General features: G+C 38.3%; 1 protein-coding gene across 4 annotated transcripts in view; it reads right to left on the reverse strand.

Annotated features, from left to right (window-relative positions):
- Positions 1 to 23,790, reverse strand: part of Itpr2 (inositol 1,4,5-trisphosphate receptor type 2) — a 518,501-nt gene that overhangs the window by 334,619 nt on the left and 160,092 nt on the right. For all 4 annotated transcript variants that reach the window (XM_058576367.1, XM_058576366.1, XM_046435433.2 and 1 more), the window contains 5 exons: positions 22,615 to 22,734; positions 22,293 to 22,478; positions 20,939 to 21,190; positions 20,168 to 20,312; positions 18,750 to 18,900 (listed from right to left, as the gene is read on the reverse strand). In XM_058576367.1, coding sequence (XP_058432350.1) covers positions 18,750 to 18,900; positions 20,168 to 20,312; positions 20,939 to 21,190; positions 22,293 to 22,478; positions 22,615 to 22,734 — 854 coding nt within the window. The remainder of the gene's footprint in view (positions 1 to 18,749; positions 18,901 to 20,167; positions 20,313 to 20,938; positions 21,191 to 22,292; positions 22,479 to 22,614; positions 22,735 to 23,790) is intronic.

Below are 23,790 nucleotides of genomic sequence, written 5' to 3' on the forward strand. Positions count from 1 at the left end.
AAAATAAGAACCATATGATCATCTCGATAGATGCGGAAAAAGCATTTGACAAAGTACAGCATCCCTTTATGTTCAAAACTCTGGAAAAACTAGGGATAACAGGAACATACCTCAATATTGTAAAAGCAATCTATGCTAAGCCTCAGGCTAGCATCATTCTGAATGGAGAAAATTTGAAGGCATTCCCTCTAAAATCTGGAACAAGACAGGGATGCCCTCTCTCTCCACTTCTCTTCAACATAGCTCTCCAAACACTGGCCAGAGCAATTAGACAGACGAAAGAAATTAAAGGCATAAAAATAGGAAAAGAAGAACTTAAATTATCACTATTTGCAGATGATATGATTCTATACCTAGCAGACCCAAAAGGCTCTACAAAGAAACTATTAGAGCTAATAAATGAATTCAGCAAAGTGGCAGGATATAAAATCAACACGCATAAATCAAAGGCATTCCTGTATATCAGCAAAAAAGCCTCTGAAATGGAAATGAGGACAACCACTCCATTCACAATATCTTCAAAAATAATAAAATACTTGGGAATCAACCTAACAAAAGAGGTGAAAGACTTATACAATGAAAACTACAGAACCCTAAAGAGAGAAATAGAAGAAGATCTTAGAAGATGGAAAAATATACCCTGTTCATGGATAGGCAGAACTAACATCATCAAAATGGCGATATTACCAAAAGTTCTCTATAGGTTTAATGCAATGCCAATCAAAATCCCAACAGCATTTCTTGTAGAAATAGAGAAAGCAATCATGAAATTCATATGGAAAAATAAAAGATCCAGAATAGCAAAAACAATGCTAAGCAGGAAGTGTGAATCAGGCGGTATAGCGATACCAGACCTCAAACTATACTACAGAGCAATAGTAACAAAAACAGCATGGTACTGGTACCAAAACAGGCGGGTGGACCAATGGTACAGAATAGAGGACACAGAAACCAATCCACAAAACTACAACTATCTTATATTTGATAAAGGGGCTAAAAGCATGCAATGGAGGAAGGATAGCATCTTCAACAAATGGTGCTGGGAAAACTGGAAATCCATATGCAACAAAATGAAACTGAATCCCTTTCTCTCGCCATGCACAAAAGTGAATTCAAAATGGATCAAGGAGCTTGATATCAAATCAGAGACACGCCGTCTGATAGAAGAAAAAGTTGGCTACGATCTACATTCGGTGGGGTCGGGCTCCAAATTCCTCAATAGGACACCCATAGCACAAAAGTTAATAACTAGAATCAACAAATGGGACTTACTCAAACTAAAAAGTTTTTTCTCAGCAAAAGAAACAATAAGAGAGGTAAATAGGGAGCCTACACCCTGGGAACAAATCTTTACTCCTCACACTTCAGATAGAGCCCTAATATCCAGAGTATACAAAGAACTCAAAAAATTAGACAATAAGAGAACAAACAACCCAATCAACAAATGGGCCAAGGACCTGAACAGACACTTCTCAGAGGAGGACATACAGTCAATCAACAAGTACATGAAAAAATGCTCATCATCTCTAGCTGTCAGAGAAATGCAAATCAAAACCACCCTAAGATACCATCTCACTCCAGTAAGATTGGCAGACATTAGGAAGTCAAACAACAACAAGTGCTGGCGAGGATGTGGGGAAAAGGGTACACTTGTACATTGCTGGTGGGACTGCAGATTGGTGCAGCCAATTTGGAAAGCAGTATGGAGATTTCTTGGAAAGCTGGGAATGGAGCCACCATTTGACCCAGCTATTCCCCTTCTCGGTCTATTCCCTAAAGACCTAAAAAGAGCATGCTACAGGGACACTGCTACATCGATGTTCATAGCAGCACAATTCACAATAGCTAGACTGTGGAACCAACCTAGATGCCCTTCAATAGACGAATGGATAAAATAATGTGGCATTTATACACAATGGAGTATTACTCTGCATTAAAAAATGACAAAATCATAGAATTTTCAGGGAAATGGATGGCATTAGAGCAGATTATGCTAAGTGAAGCTAGCCAATCCCTAAAAAACAAATGCCAAATGTCTTCTTTGATATAAGGAGAGTAACTAAGATCAGAGTAGGGACGAAGAGCAGGAGAAGAAGATTAACATTTAACAGGGATGAGAGGTGGGAGGGAAAAGGAGAGAGAAGGGAAATTGCATGGTAATGGAAGGAGACCCTCAGGGTTATACAGTGGAGGGGGTAGAGAGAGAGGAGGGGAGGGGAGGGAAGCGGTGGGGAGGGGGGATGGTGGAGGATGGGAAAGGCAGCGGAGCACAACAGACACTAGTATGGCAATATGTAAATCAATGGATGTGTAAATGATGTGATTCTGCAATCTGTGAATGGGGTGAAGGTGGGAGTTCATAACCCACTTGAATCAAAGTGTGGAATATGATATGTCAAGAAATTTGTAATGTTTTGAACAACCCACAATAAAAAATTAAAAAAAAAAAACTTAAAAAATAAAAATAAAAATAAAAAATAAAAAGAATCTAAATGCTGTACCTAATTATAATGCTCTAATAAGAAAAAACAGTACTGAATCCTGTATATACTATTTTTTCCTATACATAACTATGATAAAGTATAATTTATAAATTAGGCACAGTAAGATAGTAACCATAATAACTAGTAAGAAAAACAATAGCAGTATACTATATTAAAAATTATTCAAAACTTATGAATCATTTACTCCCAAAATTTTCCATTTAATATTTTCAGACTGCGGGTGACCACAGGTAACTGAAGAAACAAAAAGGAAAACTGCAGATAAGAAGGGACCACCGTATTTTTGTCAGTGACTTGGACAGAGATTGTATGTTTCTCAAGAGCAAAGATAATATGAAACAAGAAGTGAATAACTATCAAATATAGTTATGATGAATAACTATCAAATTCCAAAACTATATTAATAGGCGAAAAAATGATAGATTAAACCCAACAAGGGATAATCAAAATAAAAGAAGTCATTGCACTTAAAGTCAAAATTAAAACAACTTAAATACAGGATGAATTGAAAGTTTTGTAAAAGAATACAAATCAGAATTTTAGTTGGATTTAAGTTCAGTAACAATCAATACTATGCCTTTGTTGACAAAACACTCATTCTCACCTAGGCTCATTATAGAAGTAGAGTGTCCAGAATGAGTGAAAAAGTAGTCATACTGCCTCTGTTCTTTCAGAGTTTGAAAAAGCATACCACTCACATGGACTGCAGAAGCAAGCAGGGGTTTCCATCCTCATAGCAAATAAAGTAGACTTTAATCTAAAGTCAATCAAAAAGGATAAAGAAGAACACTACATACTGCTCAAGGGAACCATACACCAACAAGACTGAACAATTACAAATACATATGCCCCAAACAATGGAGTATCTATGTCCATCAAACAAACTCTTCTCAAGTTCAAGAGTCAAATAGACCACAACACAATAATTTTGGGTGACTTTAACACACCTTTTTTATCACTAGATAGATCTTCTAAACAAAAGCTGAACAAAAAAACTATAGAACTCAATAATACAATTAATAACTAACACTTAACTGACATATATGGAATATTTCATCCTTCAACGAGAGAATACACTTTCTTCTCAGCAGCACATGGGTCCTTCTCTAAAATAGACCATATTCTATGCCACAAAGCAACTCTTAGAAATATAAAAAAGTAGAGATACTACCCTGCATTCTATCAGATCACAATGGAACAAAATTAGAAATCAATGATAAAATAAGAAATAAAAGCCACTCCAACACCTGGAGATTAAATAATATGCTACTGAATGAACAATGGGTTGCAGAAAACATCAAGGAGGAGATTAAAATTTTTAGAGGTGAATGAGAACACAGATACAACATTGAAATCTCTGGGACACTAAGAAAGCAGTTCTAAGAAGAAAGTTCATTACATGGAATTAATTCCTTCAAAGAAGAAAAAGTCAACAAATAAATGACCTAATATTACATCTCAAAGCCCTAGCAAAAAAAGAACAAATCTACACCAAAAGCAGTACAAGACAGGAAAAAATTAAAATCAGAGCTAAAATCAATGAAATTGAAATAATTGAAAAATTGACAGAAAAAAAAGTTGGTTCTTTGAAAAAAATAAATAAAATTGACAGACCTTTAGCCATGCTAACAAAGAAAAGGAAAGAGAAAACTCAAATTACTAACATAGGTGACAAAAAAGGAAATATCACAACAGACACTATGGAAATACAGAAGATAATTAGAAATTATTTTGAAAACTTGTACTTCAATAAAATAGAAAATATCGAAAGCAGAAAAATTTCTAGAGTCATATAATTTGCCAAAATTGAATCAGGATGATAAACACAATTTAAACAGATCAATTTCAAGTGACAAAATAGAAGATGCCATCAAAAGTCTACCAACAAAGAAAAGCCAGGACCGAATGGATACACAGCCAAGTTCTACAAGACCTTTAAAGAAGAACTCATATGAATACTCTTCAATTTATTTCAGGAAATAGAAAAAGAGGGAGCACTTCCAAACTCATTCTATGAGGCCAATATCACCCTGATTCCAAAACCAGGCAAACACACATCAAAAAAAGAAAACTTCAGACCAATATCTCTAATGAACATAGTTGCAAAAATTCTCAATATAATTATGGCAAATTGCACACAAAAACATATCCAAAAGATAATACACCACAATCAAGTGGGATTCATCCCAAGGATGCAAGGTTGGCTCAACATATGGAAAGAATTTGGTTTGAATCACAGGAGAAACTCTTAGAACTAGAGATGACCACACAGAGGGAGCCAACATCGGGGGAGGGCTAGCCATTTTCAAACAGGAAGAGCTGAGGTGCGGAAGCAATGTTGGCTTTCTATGTGGTTCCAGGGAATAGCAGTAGGATCCAGTTGGAAATTAGAGGAAGGTACATTTAGAATCACCTTAAAAAAGAGAAATAACAATTACAGCAGTGAGGAATAAGAAAGGCCAGACCTTTGCAAAAGTAAAATCATGATCCCTGCAGGTGGCCAAGACTCTAGATGACCATTTGTCACAAGTGTCTATGAAGATGTGAATTTCATATATTGTATAGATGATTTATGTGGTTCTTTGCTAATGCTCTATATACCTATGTTTGAGTCTCAATAATACACATTATAGGTGGTCCTTGGTGGACTCACTTGACAAGAAGTTGAGAGAACTGGGGAACCTACCCAGTATATGTTCATACTTTGAGGCTCCCGATTCTGAGGAAAGGATGGTATTTATAATTAGAGAAAAACAACTGTAGTAGAAAGAAGGTAAGGACCATCAGGTCCTCTTTAGTCATGCTTACTACCTGGGAAGTCATCCTTGGCATGATCCTGCCCACTTAGTGCAGGCAATGTTGATGAGCCTCCTCTTGGATATAAAGAGAAATGCCTAGACTCATTCTTGTCCCTCCTACTTAACTTCAGAGGTTTCCAAGTCACCTTATAGCAAAAAGAATGGGAATAAAATTCTTCACACTGAACTGCAGAATGCATTCACCAATGTTTAACAGACCCATTTGGAATAACAAGCCCCCAAATCTCCAGGTAGTACACTGATTTTTTACACATCCCACTGAAACACAAACCCAGAATCAGTTTTCTGCCTCTACAGGATCAGAGGAGTTGCAAAGTATAAATAAAAATAATTTTATGTTGCAACTTGATGTGAGCAACCCAATTGAGAGAAATATGAAGAACTTATACAGTTACTTTATATCTTATGATGTTATATAAATTATAAATATCCATTCAGTCCTCCTGTAGTTTATTAACCGACAGTTACCAAAAATTTTTTGGACCATAATACTCTATTAAAATGGTTCATAAGGATTACCAAAAAGATATACTATGACTTGTTAAAATTGCTAAGATAAAAATATTGAAACAAAATATCAAGAAGAGTTTTAACATGAACTGGCATTTATCATGTTATCTCCCTTTCACTGTAAGTTAGAAAAGCAAAACTAATGAAGTTTATAAATAATTTAAAAATCTTACATTCTGAATGCTATGGTTCAAAAAATATTTTTATTATTCAAATATGTGGATATTTATATAAAACATATATACATTCATTAGATGCAGTTCATCCAACAAATATTTTTTAATCCAGGTTTAATGGCACATGCCCGTAATTGGGAGGCTAAAGTAAAAGTTCTAAGCCATCCTGGAAATTTAGCAAGACTCTGTCTCAAAATAAAATTTTAAAAAGGGACTATGGGCGTGGCTCAGTATCAGAGCACCTTCAAGTTTAATCCACTGTACCACAAAAACAAATAAATTTTTTGATAACCAAGTTGATATATAATAGTACATTAGGCATGATACAAGTCAAATACAGAACCAGAAATAGAACTATTTTTACAGTTTTTCCTCTAACTGTAGTTCTCTCAGTCAATAATATGAATCTTTATTATGCATTATCTGGGTAGTAACTCAAAGAGTCATGCACCCTTTTATAACTTTACTGGAAATGACAGACAATAATTATAAAATGAACAAAAGAAAATACACAGTTATATATTTGTAGTATTAGGATCCCTAAATATTTCTGCTCTTCAGATGCATATATACTTACACAGGTATGTCATACATGCATTTGGCCCAACAATAAGCAAGATGTGAAAGCACAGTGACACGTTGCTGAACAATGGCAATATGTTCTGAGAAATGGGTCATCAGGTGAATTCATCATTGTGCAAACATCACTGAAGGAGATTATACAAACCTGGATGACATCACCTATGACACTCCTAAGATATACACTATATACTGTCATATATGTATCATCCACTGTCCACTGAAGCATTGGTTACACAGCTCATGTGTCTATATACATGAGATACAGAAGTAGGTCACAGAAAGGTGGCTGAGGAGATTGTTTTGCGGGGAAACAGCAAGAGAAAGAACTAGTGATATCTATCAGGTGGTGAAGACCCTTGAGCATCAAATTAAGGAGCTGAGTTATTCTCTAGAGATGATGAGGGCTAAAGAAAGAGGTAGAAGTATAACTTAGAAGAATCTTATGTGGTCCTGTGGAGATAGCGCCAAGGCAGAGGCATGGAAAACAATCAGCAATCTATTGCAAGAAGGGAAGAGGAACACCCGGCTTCAACAGATAGCTGGGAGGTAAAACAAACCACTTGGAATTAAAACTCTGTTTCTGAAACAAGCCAAACAACCACTCATGTACTAATGATTCCTTTAAAAAATTATTTTTGGTCTGACTAATAAAATCACTTCAAGCTAAAACAAAATTCTTAGTAAATACATAGTGCGTTCTATTGAATTTTGGGAGGAAACTTGGAAAAAGTAGAAAACAGAGTCCCTGCACATGAGGAAGTCTAAAGTTAGGGAAAGAAAAAGAAAGGACACTTGGATTCAATTTTTCCAGCAAGCTACAAGCTAAATGATCTGAGGAAAAGTATATCACCTATCTAAAAACCCATTTCCTGGTCAAAACCATGACCAATACACCAAACTTGTTGGACTATGGTAAGAAGTAAAGATAAAAACACATGGAAAAGACCTAAAGGTATGATATTAAGCAACTGATACCCTCTTACAGTAAATGTGTGGCCTGGTGTGTGTTACATAGTTATTCAGTGATATTTTGCACAAGCCACATTTCCTCACATTTCTTTTAAAAATGTATATATGTATATATATATATATATATATATATATATATATATATATATATATATACATACATACATACGCATGCATTTGATTTTTAAAAGAAATGTAAGAGGAATGTGATTCACTTCAGGTGTTTGAGATCTTCTTGCTATACAGGGAAGACTAAACTCCCCAAAGGAGAGTTATTTTAGTCATCATCCATATCTAAGAGAAAACCTGATAGTTACCCAGGCACTTTTTCTAAAACTTATAAAAGTTTAAAAGGAAGAAAAAAAAGTAAAAAGAAGTATAAAATATATTGTATCTTAAGCCAAAAAGAACTCAGAGGTGCATCCAGCAAAGCACAAAGCTAGCGAGAGAACCAGAATCAGGAGATCTGAATGTCACAGAAATCTTTCTCAACATCTAAAGAACAAGATTCTGGAAAAAGGCATGCTGCCCGGGGAGGCTGCTGATGCCAGTTGCTCCGGGGCATTTGGAAATAGGTAGCTTCCAAAGATTTTTCAAGCCTAGAAGTTTGTTGTGCTTTTAAATGTTTTTAATGTCGTTTTTATTTTTCTTCCTAATCTCCACCTCCTCTGAGATCTTAATCTTGATCCACACTTTTTCCAATTGTGTTACTTTTCTGGAAGATAATTATAGTGGATGCAGTGACAGTCCTGCCTAGATTTCCTTCTTAGAAATGAGGAAATATTGCCCCAGCTGCCCTGGGTGCTTCCTGGAGGACAGTCCTTACTGTCAGACCCCTATGATGATTAACAAGTGCTATGGTCTGAACAATATGTCACCCCAAAATTCATATGGTGAAATCCTTACCTCTAAGGTGATGGATTAAAAGGTGGGGCTCTTGGGAAATGATCAGGTCATGGAAGAGGAACCTGCATGAATATGATCCATGTCCTTATAATAGAGACCTGAAAGAGACCCCTTGAGCCCTTCTCCCACATGAGGACACAGTGAGGAGTTACAATCTGTGAACCGGGAAGTGGGCCTTCACCAGACACTGAGTCTGCTGGCACCATCATCTAAGACTTCACATCTCCCAGAACTGATTTAAATGTTTATTGTTTATAAGCCAACTGGTCTAAGGCATTTTTTTGTTTTGTTTTAGCAGCCCAAATCATCTAAAAAGAGAAAATTGGTGCCAAGAAGTGAGACACTAAAAACATGGACGTGGCTTTGGAACTGGGTTAACAGGTAGAGGCTGGAGGAGTTTTGCGCTACATGCTAGAAAAAGTTTATATTGCTATGTGTGGGCCACTAAGGGGTGAATCTGCTGAGGACTCAAAAGAAGAGAAAGGGAGCTACAGAAAAAGCCTAAATCTTCTTAGAGAATATGTAAAAGGTCATGAACTGAATACTGGTAGAAATATGGATGGTAAAGACCCTTCTGATAAGGTCTCAAATGAAAATGAGAAGCATATTCTAGAAACTGTAAGAAAGTCCTCTTTATAAAGTAGCAAAGAACTTCTAAATTGTGTTTGTACTGTACAGAAGGTACAGTACAAACACAATTGAAAAATGATATTGGATATTTGGGTAAGGAAATATCTAACAAAAGTGTATAAGGGGTACCTGATTCCTCTTGACAGCTTATAGTAAAAGATAGAAATAAATTAAAGATGGAATTGTTAATCAAAAGGGAAGAAGAACTTAAAATTTCAGGAAATTTCCTATTGGAAATGTCTTTTTGGGAAAAAAAAAATCTGTTTGGAAGAAGACAAGGGTGTGACCAAGGTGTGATAAGAAATCTAGTACTAACAGTTTGTTTTAAACAGCTTTTTCACTGCAGTGAGCAAAAGACAAGAAAAGACCAACATAAAGGAGGAAAGGTTTACTTAAGTCTCACAGTTTCACAGGTCTCAGTCCATAGATGGCCAGTTCTATTCCTTAGGGCCCAAGGTGAGCAGAACAACATGGCAGATGGACATGGCAGAGGAAAGCAGCTAGGAATGTGGCACCAGGAAGCCAAGAGAGAAAACTCCACTGGCCAGGGACAAAAAATATATACCCTGGCCATATCCCCAATGGGCTAACTCCATTGCTCTGGGCCCAAAGTGAGGCAGCACATCTTGACAGATGGCCAGAGGCAGATAAAAGCTGTCGGCTTACAGCATCCAGAAGCAGAAAGAGGGATGAAAGAAGGAGCCTCCAGGGAAGATGAGCCCTTCCTGGGCATGCCCCCAGTGACCCACCTTCTCCAGCCGTGCCCTACCAATACCAGCCAGTCAGTCCATTCAAACAGAGATGACTGATAGGTACGGCTCTCACAATCAAATCATTTCACCTCTGAATATTCCTGCATTAACAGGAGCTTTGGGCAGACACCTCACATCCAAACCATAAGAGACTAGCATCACAACCACTTCCTCCCTTGGTCCAGTCCTGCTTCTTTCCCTTCCTCTCCACTGGTGTAGATTCTAAGAGCTCTCCCCCATTAAATCACCTTCATGATCATCTCTGTCTCAGAGTCTGCTTCCCAGGAAGCACAGCTGGAATAAGTAATGCTACAGCTGCTGAGGGACTGCTGCTGCTGATGATGCTGCTGCTGATGCTGCTGCTGCTGCTGTTTTTAAGTCAGTGGAAAGATCTCTAGGCATTCTGAGAAGAATGTGTCCATCTGACACAATACACACATACACAAAGGGACAAGGAAAAAAAATATCACTGTGGCTGAGACTGTGGGTGAGAAGCATCCCTGCCTCTTAGAGGCTACAATTTCCTTTGATAAACGTATATTATTTGGATGCAGAGAAGGTGTGGAGAGCAGAGACTAGTGAGTGGGAGGAAAGTAGGTGTGAAGAAGAAGATACACATTTGAGCTGAGACAGCTCTGCTGGAAGCAAAGAGACCTTGCTGAAAGCAGAGAGATGAGTGGACAGGCGGAATGGAGATCTGAAGGACGATAATGCTGAGGGGGAAGAACGGTGTTGGGAAAAATTAGGTCCAGAAACCAATGAAAGAGATTTTCAAATCACAAATGGTACTTGTAGTATCTTCTCTTTTGCAAATAAGCCTTGCTAATACTTCACTGTGAACTCTACGGCAAACTAAAAGGAAAGTCGGATGAAAGGAAGTCAGATGAAAAATTCAAAGAAGATGAACACATTTCAAGTGAAGCCAGCTTCTACTTGAGGTACTTCCTCTGTGGTTTGTACTAAATCTTTTTCTGTTCTTTCTCATCCCCCAACTCCACATATATACCTCTTCAAAGTCTCACCTAACTCCAGGTAAGTCTTTTTCTACCTCTCTGTTTTCTTCTTCTTCTTTTTTTTCTTTCCATTTTTGGTAAGACAATGTGGATATTTCAGGGAACCTGGTTTCTGGCTTTGAGGCATTCTAGCTGGTGTCTCTACAAAGAATAATCACCACTGTTAACCAAGAAATGGGCTTCATGGATATTTACTAAAAAAGAGTGTTTTGTGACTCCTATTAAAAAGAATACCACTGAAGATGAAATGGATTGAAGAATCAGTTTTGAACTGAATGAGACTATAAAGCTCGTATTTAGACCAACCTCATAATTTTATAAAGAAGGAAACTATTTTCTGGCAGATTTTTTTGTCTGCAAATGTTTTCTTCCTTTGCCACCCATATAACAGTATTAAATATGTTTCTGCTCTGCCTCACATCTCAATTTCCCTTCTCTTTTTTTACAGCAATGATATTGCCAGAAAAAGTATTTCAAGGTAGATCATGTGAAATCTCTGCCAAGGGGGGGAAAAAAAGTTTAATTGAAGAAGTAGCTGGTTCTTTGCCACTAGATGGAAAGTTTGCATACCTCTTACTCTCTTCCCCAAATCTCCAGGGTAAGGGGTACTCCTGGACACACATATATCCAAAGTGCCCCTCACTACCCTCTCTCCTTATTTCTCCTTAGTGTGGGTTGGGCCCATAGGGCTATAAATCAATGCAGTTTTAATCTTTTCGGTACAGAAGGATAATTTCAGGCTGTTGTGGTTGCTTGTATCTTATTCTCTAAGACCAAATGCATTTCATCTCCAAACCAGAAGCCTCAAAGGAAAGGAAATCCTACAAGTAATGGAATTCTCCATTGATTGTTTGTAGTAATTTCTCACTTCCAACATCATAAAGTGTATGCCAACAAAAGACATTATCTGGTTACTGACTGGGAAGAGGTCCACATTTCAGAGTTGAACTATGGAAATTCCCAAGAATTTGGAGTTATGAAAAAGCAAAATGATAGATGATAAAAAGAAACTGTTCAGCTCTTGTTTGGTCTTTTGGTAGTCTTCTATGATCTATTGCCTTATTGAATTATGGGTTCAAGGACAGGGAAACAATTGTGAAATGAGACAACAGTGGTATCCAGACACCCTAACTAGGCCCAAGTTTTACTCAGTGGTGAAGACTCCATTGCTCCATGTGGAAGGTTTCAATTTGAACCCTAGTCCCATTCCAACAACAAACAGATCATTAGAACATGAACAGGGTATCTAAATAACAAACCATGCCCAAACCATTTCCAAGGCTGTGTCAAGTTCTCTACTCTAACCACATATATGTTCAAATAGAGATGATTCCTACTCTTGGAATTCACAATTAACACACACTATGAGGCTCATTAGAACAATGTTAAATGGGATTCACATTTGTCTCCAACTAGCTAAACAACTCTCTAGTAAAAGAAAATGTACTCACCCTGTTGTTTAGAAAAAGAAATGATCATCAGTCATCAGAAGTAAAATCTTTGGATTGTATATACTTTGGCAAGTATTAAAAAAAGCTGTGTAATTTAAAAAATGCAATGTGTTCAAAGAATATCCAAAATATCCAATTTATCAGCTTGTATGTAGGTTGGCTTTTAACTTCTATACATGACAAAGAAGAACACTGCTTGACATAATCCTTCAACCCAAAAGATCAATTACACTGAATGGTGCCTGTGCATTTTAAATTACTGAGAGCAAATGATAGGTATTAGGCAGAGCAAATTGACTCAACAACATAACTTGCTGAGAGTGAATGCATTTGTTTGAAAACAATATTTCTTTTCTTAAGTGAGTACACAGCCAAGGAAACAGATTGGATTGATAATTCTGAAGATTAGATCTCCTGTTTCACTACAGAGAAGGCCAGGGCAGTGCCAGCTCCCTGTGTCTCCATGTGGGCATGCCTCAATAATTTTCCGAATGGACCACCTCTAGGGCACAAAAATGAAAGCTGCTCTAAGCCTAGCAACTTCTGCTGAACGTGCCAACTAAACGCCACGGCACTGGGAGCAGCCACAGCCTGGGAGCTGGACTCAGACCTCCAACAAGCTCTACACTGAGGACGCACAAGTGACACCAAGTGAGCTGCAATGCCACCAAAGACCCAGGAGAAGAAAATTTTTGTAACTGCCGCTTTCCAAGCCAGCCTTCCCCACCTCCTCAAATGCTAATCACTGATATCCAAGCCTCCAGGATTTCCCAGAAAGGCAGATGAATGCTGTGTGTGCACAGCCTATTTAAGACTGGCGCCACTGAGGCTGGCACAAAATGGAACTCCAGGAGCTGAAAACCTTTCCTTCTACGCACGCCTCTTCTTCTGACCTGCCAAATAACTGCCAAAGACATTTCTCTGCATGGCCAACCCCAACTGTACCGAAGGAGAATCAGTAAGGGGTAAGTGAGTAAAAAGAACCAAAAAGACACAGAGCTACTGCACAAAACTCCAGACACTGTACGTGCATAGAAAACTGTATCAATTATTGGAAGGAACTATTTTATCTAGCAATAATGTTTATAAAATGGCTACTTTTTTAAATCCTACTTTGCAAATAACTTCTAATTGAAAATGAAGTTTCATTAAAATAAGAAAATACAATTGAAACCATTTAATGGACAAAAAAGAACCAAGATGATGATACACTGGATATGGAAATGTAACAACACTGCTTTGACTTCTACTAGTTGTCCTTTAACATATCCATGCCCCCCCACCCAGCCCCCCAGGTACTTTCCATAATTTGGGATTTCCTTTCTGGCGAGAACCTCTGTCTCACCCTGCACCACAAGATTTTTCCCATGCCTGAAAATCTTGTCTCCACATTTGGAGATTCCAGAAATATGTTCCCTCTTGTTTCTTTTGTTAAGAATTTATAGAGTCTACTAGAACTTTTGCTAGGATTTATAGTCTAATAGAATACAGCTATAACAACACACCTCCTGGTTGAGTTGTAAGGTAATTATTTAAGCTTGACGTGTCACCTTGCATAACATGAATCCTTCTCCTACCTGGTTAATTAAGTTATTTACTTTATGTTGTTGTTGTTGTTTTTAAAAACTTTCAAATTTATGGAAATAGCTGCAAATACAGTACAAAGAACCCTGTACAAATAGACCCTGTGCCCAAATAGATTAGATGCACAAATTCTACAGCATTGGTGTCAGTCTCTCTCCCTCCCTCCCTCCCTCTCTCCCTTCCTCCCTCCCTCCCTCCCTCCACACACGTACACACAAATTTTTCCTGCACTGTTTAAGAGTTAGTTCCAGACATCATGACTTTTCAAACCTCAATTCTTCAGCATGTACTTGCTAAAAATAAGTACATTCTCTTACATAACCACAGCACAATTTAAAAATTCAGGAAATCTAAATGATACCGTACTACCACTAACAAAAATCATATTCACATTTTATCAATTGTGCCACTGTTGGGGAACAGACAGATGAGGATGGTGGAAACGTGAGGTTAAGAAAATAATTCTATAAAATGCGCCCACTGTGCTGACCCCCACATACATTTTTTTTCAAGAAGCAATTTATCTGTAGCCCTGCCTGGCCTAAGGATATGTCACATTCCTCAGCAAACTACCTGTTAATTGCAGGAGAAATGCAGGCCCAAGATAATGTCAATGGAAGGAACCCAGGAGACTTTTGGGACCAGATCCTGAAAATCTGGGACATAAGGAAAGTTCCTCCTGACCACAAAATATGTAAGAATATTTGGTTAAAAATCCAATTAGAACTGGTCAGCCTGGGCCAAGGTGACCTAGAGTTGTCATAACAGTGGGTACTTGAAAGTCTGATGTTACCCTGCTGTTAGTCAAAAGTCAAGACGTGGACCTTGGCGGGATTCTCTGGAAACTTCTCTGGGACCCCCGGTAAGACTGGAGTGCAGGAGAGGCACACTGTCCTCCTCTCTGAGAGGACCCACTCTCTCTCTTGAGAGCAACTCCCTTCCCTTTTCCTTACCCCTTCAATAAACACATTCCTGTTACTCGGAGCAACATGTCTGAAATCTTTCTGACTTGGTCACAAGAATCAAGGTTTGAAGGTGGGTCTTCGTGTTGCCTCAGTTTCTTGGAAGGCCCCAGCTCTATAATACCCCTAATGCCTTCAACAGAGAATATCTGTCCTGATTCAAGACCCAATCCAGCTTCTACAGGGCATTTAATGGTCATCTCAATTAATCCCCTCTACTCTGGAGCACTTTCAGCCCTCCTTTACCTTTCATGATGCTGGCATTTTTGCCCAGATTGACATTTATTGTCCACTGAGCAGCCAAAGTGATCAGGTCACATCAAACCCTCCCTCTGAAGGTTGCCCATCACTCAGAACAAAACCAGGTCTCTCCCTTGCCCATCTCCTCCATATCACAGCATTATCAATGTCACAGCATATATTCATTTATTATCTGATAGCTTCTCTCAAGGGGCAGGGGAAGAATTTTGTCAACTTATCCATTAATAGTCCTCTCTATGGCTAAGGACTTCGCTTGTCTTGTTCCTGGATAATTCCAGAGACTAGAAAAGTGTTTGCATGCAGAGGTGGCTCAAGATTCCTCTTGAATAATTAATCGACAGTTGTCAAATTTGAGAAAGATGATTAAGATATCCAGAAGTGAATGGGGTTCATTAGAAAAGATGAGAATTATTACTTTAAAAAAATAATAACTGTGTAAGGGCTGGGGGATATATCTCAGTGGCAGAGTATAGGCTCAGCATGGATGAGGCCCTGGCTTTAATTTCTAGCACCACAATAAAAGTTTACATGTCTTACAGGGCAGACAAGACAGTGGAAAATACAAACAAGATATCAGCACATTTTCAGAAGGGAAAACAAATGCTTTTCTTTAGGATAAACCCTATACACAGTCTATCAAACTGAAACCAAAAGTCAGGATCAATTTCTACCTTTTTAAGAATAGTTGAGTTTAAACTGGAGATTGCCAACACATCACAACAGGAAGGCTCTGTTGATATGGCCATCCTGACTAGCACACACCCTCTACAACTGCTAAAAGAGTCGCTCACTGGTGAGAGTCAGGTGGCAGAATTAGCAGGCCACCTGCAGGTCCCTGCCCTTCAAATGACCACTGCAGTTCTTTTCTTTGCTCTCATTTGCACGTTGTTCACAGACTCTTATTTTTGTAAAATTTTACACACACAGGGCTGGGGTTGTGGCTCAGTGGTAGAGCTCTTGCCTAGCACATGGGAAGGCCTGGGTTCAATTCACAGCACCACATAGAAATTAAAAAATAAAATGAAAGTCTATTGACAACTAAAAAAATATTTTAAAAAAATTTTTAAGTAAAAAAAAAATGTAAACACACATGAAAGATGCAGGAATAGAAAAGAACAGTCCTGTAACCTTTTCCTTTTTTCTCCATATGCTTTCATTGCCCATGCCTCAGTCCCCCACAACTCCCTCTGAATATATACTATGTGTCTCAGACATTACCATGCTGGACAATTTCACTCTGTAGATTCAGATTGCCTTTTACTTCCAGAATGTTTCCCTAGACTTTCATTTTAAATTGTACCCTGCCCCCCACTGCTCTGTTTTTCTACTCCAGGGACTCCAGTTGTTCATGTAGTGGCTCCTCTTTGCCTCTCTTCTATGCCTCCACTTTCTCTCTCACCTTTGAGGCTTGTTTTTTAGTATCATCATCACTCTCTTCACTGTTCTCCTGACTTTCTTCAATGCCCCTTATTACATTTTCATTCAAACCTATTCTCCCTTGGACACCTTACAATGTAGTCTGTATGTCTGAAAATAAAATTCTATTTCTTTCCTGACTTCAATCAATTTTCATTGTATTTCTTCCTGCTTTTTGGTCCACTTCTGACCTTGGTTTTGGAATTCCTGTCTCACACTGTTTATCATAGCCCAATGTTTGTGAAGAAATTTAAATTCGATTCGAGTATCATGTTACAACATTCTTATGCTTCCTGGTTGCTTTTCAAAGAGGAATTGTCATTGACTCAAGTGTTTTGACTTCCATTCTCTTTGGGTCATACAGGTGAACACTGATGACATCTATGCATTTTGTGGGCAGGCTGACAATAGGAACTGGTTCACAAAATCTCTGGTTCAAGAGCTCCCTCTTCTGTCAGAATCATGAAGTGCAGTTTTTTAAAGTGGCTTTCAGGGGTGGGGGGCAATGAAGGAGGTTTATCTCTTTCAACTTCTTGGCTTACTTTTATCATGTACTATTCCAGGTGACCCTATCTTGATTCCTTTACTTTCACATATAAGACTCCAAAAGATGCTTCTCCCTATCTCTAAGCTCATTCACCCCTAAAAGCTCCAGAACTGCTACCTGTATACTTTTAAGTCCCTTTTTCTCTTTAGTCAGTGCTCATATCTACTGGATTTTGTTTTGTTTTGTTTTTCAGTATTTTTACACCATCTCTTTCTGAGGGTGATTTTCTCACAATACCCTCTTATCTCTTTTTTTTTTTTTTCCAGAGACCCTGACTGTGGCCTGTAGTGGGAGCTCATGAGGTAGCTCTACTGAAAACTGATATTTACTTTTCCATTTACAGTAACTCAAGTTTGTGCTGTCCACTGGCCTCTAGTGATGCTGAAGGTGAAGGATTTATGTGATTTAATTTGCTTCTTATTGATCTATGCAGTTTTTTGGAAGATATAAAAGGGATTGAGATTTAGGCAGCAGCAATTAATTACTCTGGATTATCTGTAAGTACTTCATTTATAATTCTTAATTAGATATTTCTTCCTAATGTCTGAAATTAGATTTCTGGTTCCCCCTTTTCCTCCTGCAGTGACTATTGCAGGGAATGCTATTGTGCTCCCCTATTACCCTGCTTCAGAGCTGAGGCACCTCTTCCCCAGTGGGAAGTGCAGAGGTATCATGGCTGCTGCCTGCTCAGGGCGGAGTGAGCACTAAGCACTACTCTTGGCCACGGCACACTCACCCAGTGCTACTTACCCAGTACACCCTACTCCATGAGAAGCCAGCAGCCACTGGCTGGCTGACACTAAGATAGAAACTGGGCTCCTGGCCTTAATCTGTGACAACCCCATAGGGCCATTCCAGCTCAGTTGAGGTCTCAAGCATTGCACATTGGTCCCTCTGATCTGCACAAACCTACCTTTCTCACTTCCCTACAGGTGTATATCTTGAGATCACCCCTTAATAAGCTTCCCACAAAAAGTTCTCCATCTCAGGGCACTTTCAATACTCAACCTAAGGCAATCACCCTTCTAAAAAGACTTACTGAATTATGAGACAACCGCTGTTGTAGTTTACTGAATACATCGATATGTTCTTCTCATAAGAAAACTCTGAGAAAGACACTATAATTCTATAATTGTCATTTTTCTATCTCAAGTGAGAAAAGAAAATCAAAGAGAAAATAAGTTATAATGCCACAGGCAGGAAGGGAACCCAGGCACTCTGCCTCCAGAACCCTCTCCTCCACTTCAGCCACTGCCACCCACTCTAGCTGTGCACTCAGCCTCCCTTAGGAAGACCTTAGCCAGTACCTCCTTGCATCTACCGATGCCCTGTTCCAAACCCTATGATGCATACCACAATGATCACAAAGAGTAAGACGCTTTTATTCTTTTAACATATAACATTTTCACTGGGGGATCGGTGACAACATTCATTGCTAAAGATGGAATTCGATCTTATAAGTTTGTCTTTTGAAACTATAGCATTAAAACAAAGAAGCATACTTGTGAATCCCCCATTACCACCTGCCAGGTCACAAGATTACTTTTCATACGTATTGTGCATATGTATGAGAAAGTGCATGTTATCAACCACTGCTCTATAGACTTGTTTTTTATTTTACTTCAATGTAATAAAAAAATATTATAATATGTCTCAGAAGTTCTTACCTCCATCTTGAAATTTGCTTAATCTTTCAAAATACGATGACATGGGGGCCTGTACAATATCTAGGATGGCCAGAAGTGTTCTTGTCAGCCTTAATAATTCACTGAAACTATAAAATCCAAAGTATATAAGATTCCGAGCCAGGTGAACCACCTTAATAAAAAAAAGGGGGGGCATGGTAAAGAAGACAGAAATGAAAAGAAGAACATTAGGAACACTGGTATTTTAAAATCTGAATTAGTTCAGATATTGCTAAACTTTATAATTCTTTAATACCTAGGAGTTAAAATCCCTGTAAAAGCAACCCTTAAATTTTGATTTATTTTGAATTATTATTTATTTTATTATTTATTTGAATTATTACCTCTTTATTGAATATTAGCTCATTTAAGTCAGTAAGATACTACTTAATAAGTGGTTAAATTAATTACTTCAGTAAATAAATATTATCCATGAAACTTGCCCATAAATACATGTTCCTTATTCTGCTTTGCAGTCTTCTGTATACTATGAGACACAGCAAGTATGAGAGGCAGCCTCCAGGATGTGGCCCCCACTGTACAGGGTCCTCTCACATTGTATAGATTGGTCTCTGTGACCAACAGAATCCAGCAGAGTGATGGCATGCCACTCCCAAGATCAGATGATAGAAGACTGCAACTTTCATCTTGGAGTCCTCTTTGTCCTGCCTTGCCCTGCAGGGAGCCAGTGACATGTCATGGGTACAGTCAGCTCCCAGAAAGAAGAAGCTGAGGCATTTAGTCAAAAGCCAGCCAGAAAGCATGGCTACCAATAATCACGAGCAGCAGACCATCTAGCCCAGATGACTGCCATCTCGCTCAACATCTTGACTGCTCCCTCTTGGGAGACCCTGAACCACAACTACCAAGCTACTCCCAGGATCCTGATTCATAGAAACTGTAAGACAATAAATGAATGTTTTTGTTTTAGGCTACTATGTTTGAGGGTAATATGTCACACACCAATAGGGAGCTAATACATTAGGTATCCTGTAACAGAATCCTCTAGGTTTGCATCATTCCAAAAATGATATCATCACTGGAGACATTTCAATTCAGTAAAATGAGCCTAAAAATATCACCTCTGTGAAGATAAGGGGAAAAAAAAGCATCCAAACATAAAGTATGAAAAAGTATCCTCATTTATCAACTGTAACAAAGATAACATATTCAAAAAAATCAAGGGAAACAGTAATTAATAGATATTAAAGTATTTTGATATCTCATCAAAGTACCAAATCTATATTTTATCAATGCAGAGAATCATGCTGTCATGAACTAAACTATCCAATTACCGAAACACCCTAAATACCAAAGGGAAAAAAAATCTTTGATGCTTAATGTATCTAATTTTTGACAGGGAACATTTAATTACTTTATGAGTAACCATTTAAAAATACCTCAAATGTTAGTTTGTTTTTTTCTTTATCCCCAAAAGGAAAGGGCTGATTTACAACTTCTTTCAAGTATTCCTCAACAAATTCCATCGTTAGTGCAAATTTCCTCTTCATATCATTTCTGGAAGAGTCTGTTATAGAATCATATCTGGAAAGACAGAAGATAAGGCAAGTTAAACTGATTATAATAATTAAAAAACAGAAAACTATGTACTTTAACTTCCTCACTTGAAGACTTTGTTAAATCAATTAACCCTTCCAGGTATCATCCTGCATCTATAAAACGGGGCCATTGTGAAATGAGAAAGAACACATACAAAGTACTTAAATCAGAGTGAACTATAATATCAAACTTTTAGCTTATCATTATTCTTATTATTTCTGCATACTGGCTTCCAGAAAGATGTTTCTATTATCACTGAAAATTGTCATTTTGTTCTCAAAAAGAATATCTTACAAGCCTATGATCCCAGTGGCTCAAAGGGCCAAGGCAGGAGGATCCCAAGTTCAAAGTCAGCCTCAGCAACTTAGCAAGCCCTGTCTCAAAAAATAAAATATATAAATGGTTGGGGACATGGCTCAGTTGTTAAGCATGCTGGGATCAATCCCTGGTACCGATAAATAAATAAATAAATAATCTAATTTGCACTTGGAAGATGAACAATGTTAGGATACACACATGCCTTTCCATTGTATTTCATCTCAAAATTAAAGACAATTGATTTTGAGTTCAACTGCTAAATTTATAGTCTTGAGAAATGTTTCCCAACGTACTCATGAATTGTGATCTTTGTGGGGATTTCCGTCCAGAGCCTGGCATAGCGAACAGGCACCACAGACTCCTGAGGGTCTCGGTCAACGTGCATGTGGAGCATGAGGCGACAAAAAGATGCCCGGAGGTCGAACGGGAGGCTCTCATCCGACACGCACCGCAGGATCAGATCTACAGAGAGCTGTGTAGAAATCTGGTTTATGGCCAGATACTGGCGATCCAAGCACATCCTTGCAAAGAGGTTTAGCTGGTACCTTAAAAATATGAGATATATTACATTGTTGATTTCATCTTGATAAACCTCCTAAACTTCATAGTAAAAATTGATGTCTATTTTGATGATCTCTGTATTTCCAAGTGCTTGTGATACTGAGTCAAACTCTGTGAGTGGAAGTTCAAGTGATAAATAAGGACACAGATATGAGATTGTCTCTCTGCCCCTTTATTATAATTTCTCCTCTTTGTTCCAGTGACATGTGTCTGGCCCAGGTTGTCACTGTGTTTCAGGTTTCCTGGGATTACAAAGACACTAGGCTGGAAGGCCAGGGAGCACAAGTCACATGACACCATCTCGCCCCATCCCCAGCCTCCTGAGCCGGGGGCTTTAGAATCTACACGCCAAGTTTGCTCCCACAGTTCCCAAACCAAATGTGATCAGTTAAAACAGTGTCAGTATTTGGATTCATCAGCCTCTGAGATGAAGAGTCAGCCACGGGTTTGTTGCTGTAGCTGTAGAAACCAGGGAAGGAAGGCATTTTCTGCCTTTCTCTGATTCCTGCCTCTTGGGGCCAAACTGGTCCCTGGGTTGCTGCCTTCTGTTTTCATCCCTTAAGCTCAAAGATGCCAGTTAGGATCTTGTCCCCAACACACTGACACTGGGAACGACCTTCAGTACTTCTGCTGTACATCGATGAGTTTTCATAACTACAGACACCAGTTTCTCCAAAGCCCAGGTCAGCAGGTATTAAAGAGTGCTGGTATAAAATACTGGCTGCCCTCCTCTGTGGCCACCCCACAGTGAGGTCAGCTTCCTCAGCCCAGGTACCGCTGCTCTCTCAATTTGTGCCCTGGATCCTAACTTGTCTCCCACTCTACTTGAAAACAGAAAGAAACCTCCACACACAAAACTCCAATCTAGAGGAAACTCAGGGAACGGCAAATGGTGTACATGGAAAACACAGACGCCAACTTTCCTTTTGACTATTTGACGCAATTAGTCCTAAACATTTCAGCTACCCTAGTTCTGGAATGACTTTTAAAATCTCCTCTTCACACAGACCTAACTTTTAGAGGTTTCAGAGAATCCACTCTCGATGAGTATGTGAAAGAGTGAATTATGACTCTATAGTTCTTCACCTGTAGTAGGTAAGGACCTCCAGGTCAGCTTTGGTGCCTTCCTTTGCTTCCTGAGCCAGGTGTCGAATAGCTTTGCCATGAGGCTCCTTGTTGCTGTCAATCCAGTACAGCCAGACTTCTTCGTCATCCAGGTCGTCTGGTAGGATGCAGCTCTCCATGGGGTTGTCTATTTGCATGGAGACCAGCCTTGAAATCAGGAACATGCAAAAATCTATCAGGAAGCACGCTTACAACTATGATTTAAAAAATAAAAAAAAAAAACCTACAGAACTTTAAAAATAATGAACAGAAAAAAAATGCCTCCATGATCTATCTGCCTTACTTAGTTTGGATGAGAATGTCAGCATTGCCAGGACTCAACATAAATTTACAGATGAGCTCTTGAGTGACAGGGATGGCAGTGGTGTTAGACACACAGAGATCTGACAGATAATCCAAAAACCTGGCAAGAGAAGAAAAATTAAATGGAACATGAAGGCGAAGCATTTTACGAAATCATTACAATGAAAATATAATTTGGAATATAACAAGAAACTTATTTTTATATTTTTAATAATTTTTCCACGTGACATTTTTCTAATGTGTTGCTTCTCTACTGCATCATTAGAAACAAATTAAACACTCCATGCTTTTCATTTAATACAAACCTTCATTGAATACAAAGGATATGTTTACTTCTATTTATTTGGTGACATTCTTTCCTCAGCATGGTGACTTATGTTTATAAAATCATTTATCTGCCTTAAAGTGACAGTCCCCAGGATTGATCTCAAAACAAAACAGATCAAAGCTAAGGCTGGACTGAATAAAACAGGACATAGCACATGCTTCATGAAAGTGACCATGACCTGGTCCAGAGAGAGGACCAGTTCTACTTTCTAGTATTTATTTGCTATACTACTTAGTTAAGAAAACATTGCCAATGTTCATTTCCCTCAGATGAAGCAGTATGGCGAAATCAAAGCAGAACCATAATCCCCAGATTTACTTTTACTTCGTATTCTATTCCTATCAGGGCATTCTTGGGCATACTGCTCTGTTTTCTCATTTCAAAAATGTGGATAATATAGCTCAGTGGTTGAGTATGTGCACTAGATAAGCAAAACTCTGTATTTAATTCTCAACACACACACACAAAAAAAATGTGGATAATAAAAGATAACCAGTATTCTTCATGAGAATGTGCAAGATTTTAAATGAGATGATGTATATGAATATATTTTGAAAGCTATATATAGGTTATCAGAAGGAAAATTAAGTACATTAAATTATAAGTCTAGTTCTGGGATGTAACTCAGTGACAGAGCATTGCCCAGCATGTGCAAGGCCCTGGGTTCAAGTCCCAGCAGGGTAAAAATAAACAAATGATCAGTTTCTAAAGGGTTTTGATCTCTAACAAAGAAATAACTATATACCAATAAACCCAACAGAATTTGTCCAGGAAAGTTAGTGCTACCAAAGAATTCTAACTTTTAAAATTTCTAAAAATAAAACCAAA

Source organism: Marmota monax, unplaced genomic scaffold (genome assembly GCF_021218885.2).
Source record: "Marmota monax isolate L192 unplaced genomic scaffold, Marmota_monax_Labrador192_F-V1.1 WCK01_AAM20220418_F8-fsc00012, whole genome shotgun sequence".
NCBI lineage: Eukaryota > Metazoa > Chordata > Mammalia > Rodentia > Sciuridae > Marmota > Marmota monax.